Source organism: Muntiacus reevesi, chromosome 2 (assembly GCF_963930625.1).
Source record: "Muntiacus reevesi chromosome 2, mMunRee1.1, whole genome shotgun sequence".
Classification (NCBI taxonomy): Eukaryota; Metazoa; Chordata; class Mammalia; order Artiodactyla; family Cervidae; genus Muntiacus; species Muntiacus reevesi.
The window spans coordinates 278,262,038-278,263,611 of record NC_089250.1 but is presented as its reverse complement, the minus strand read 5'-3'; the positions used below and the strand labels follow the sequence as shown (position 1 = coordinate 278,263,611).

Here is a 1,574-nt window from a genome sequence, read left to right as displayed (position 1 = left end):
TCAAGAGCAGAACCTAGGAGTTCTAGGATCTCTAAGAAGCAGCAGGAAAGGGGAAATGGTTGGAAAACAGGAACCCAATACATTAGAGATCTGTATCAAACATAGACGAATATCAAAGAAGGCTGTAATATAAAAAGACAGAACAGAATTTAGCAAGTAGAAGGTGACGAAGGTGACCACCAGCATCAGGACGGTGCGGGCGGCTCTGGTCTCCGGGGAGCATCCATGGTGCCCAGAGCGGGTGTGAATATACTGAACCCTCTGGTGGTGTCTGAGCAGGAGAAGCACCATGGAGCCACTGGACCAGACCATGAGGATAAGAAACATAGCATCAGAGATGGACCACAAGTAGCCTAAGCCTGTGACATTACCTGAGACTGAGCAGAACCACTTGCCCCAAGTATCAGTATAGTTGTGTGTGTCCTGAGGACCAGTGATTTTCAGAGGAGCAAGGATGGACATTAAGAGACTGAGCATCCAACAGGTGCAGCAGGAAGGACCAGTGACCGTGGGGGCCCTTCCTCTGATCATCACCCCCTCTGCTCTCCTGGGGGTGAGAGTGAAGGCCTGATAGGTGCTCAGGACACAGGTGGAGCACAGGGTGGTGTTGTGAGCCACCCTCTGTAAATAATGCACAATTTTACACCCAAGACTGGACAGGGGATTCCTTGGAATAAAAGCTGCCATTGTGTGGGGAACCCCAGGGGCCAGAAGAACCAAGAGATGGGCCACCGCCATGTGGGTATGAATCATGTCTGTGGATCTCCGGCTGTGGCCAAGCAAGACTGGAGAGATGCTATGGAAGAAAAGGATGACATTGACCAGGGACCCTGTCACTATCTGTATAAGATATGTGATTTTCAGAGCAGCCTGACATGTGGTTCTCAGGGCATCTTTGTGAAAAAACATGGAGAGGACGTCAAGAGTGTACTGGAGCAGAGAGAAGACGTCAGCTGTCTTCTTACAGAACCAACACTGGACAAGCATTCCCACATTTTATTTGTCCTGAAAAAGAAGAGTCTCACAGTCTAGAGAATGACTCTACCAGGATAACATAATCCAGACACCAGTTAAAGCATCCACCATTATTTATTCGGTTTTGCTTTGTATTTACTTTTACATCTTGCTGTTCGAGCTCCATTCAGGGTCTACAAAGTGACGGTTACATTTATTATGCTCAACAGCATTGTTGGTCTAGTTCACCCATTTTTGTCACTATTCACATAAGTAGAAAAAAAAATCCCAAAATTGTATGCGACCATAAAATACTCTCAAATACTCTAAACATCTTGTGAAAGGAGAACAAAGCATCGAGCTCCCTCACTTTAAACTATATGTCAAATCTATGGTAACAGAAGCAGTATGGTATAGGCATAAAAACAGATCAATGCGACAGAATAGAGAGTGCAGAAATAAATCTATGTGCCTCTGGTTAATCAGTTTTCACAAAGGCACTAAGGATATATAATTGTAAAAGGATAGTTTCTTTAATAAGTGGTGTTTGGAAAACTGGAAATCCACACCTGAAGATTAAAAGTGAGAGACTAGACCTTGCAATTCTGAGCAGAAGAAAA

General features: G+C 44.7%; 1 protein-coding gene across 1 annotated transcript; it reads right to left on the bottom strand.

The window, feature by feature from the left end:
* On the bottom strand, positions 1 to 909 carry LOC136158983 (vomeronasal type-1 receptor 4-like). The gene has a single exon (XM_065920827.1). The coding sequence runs from the start codon at positions 907 to 909 to the stop codon at positions 1 to 3; it is 909 nt and encodes a 302-aa protein (XP_065776899.1).
* Between the last annotated feature and the right edge of the window lie 665 nt (positions 910 to 1,574).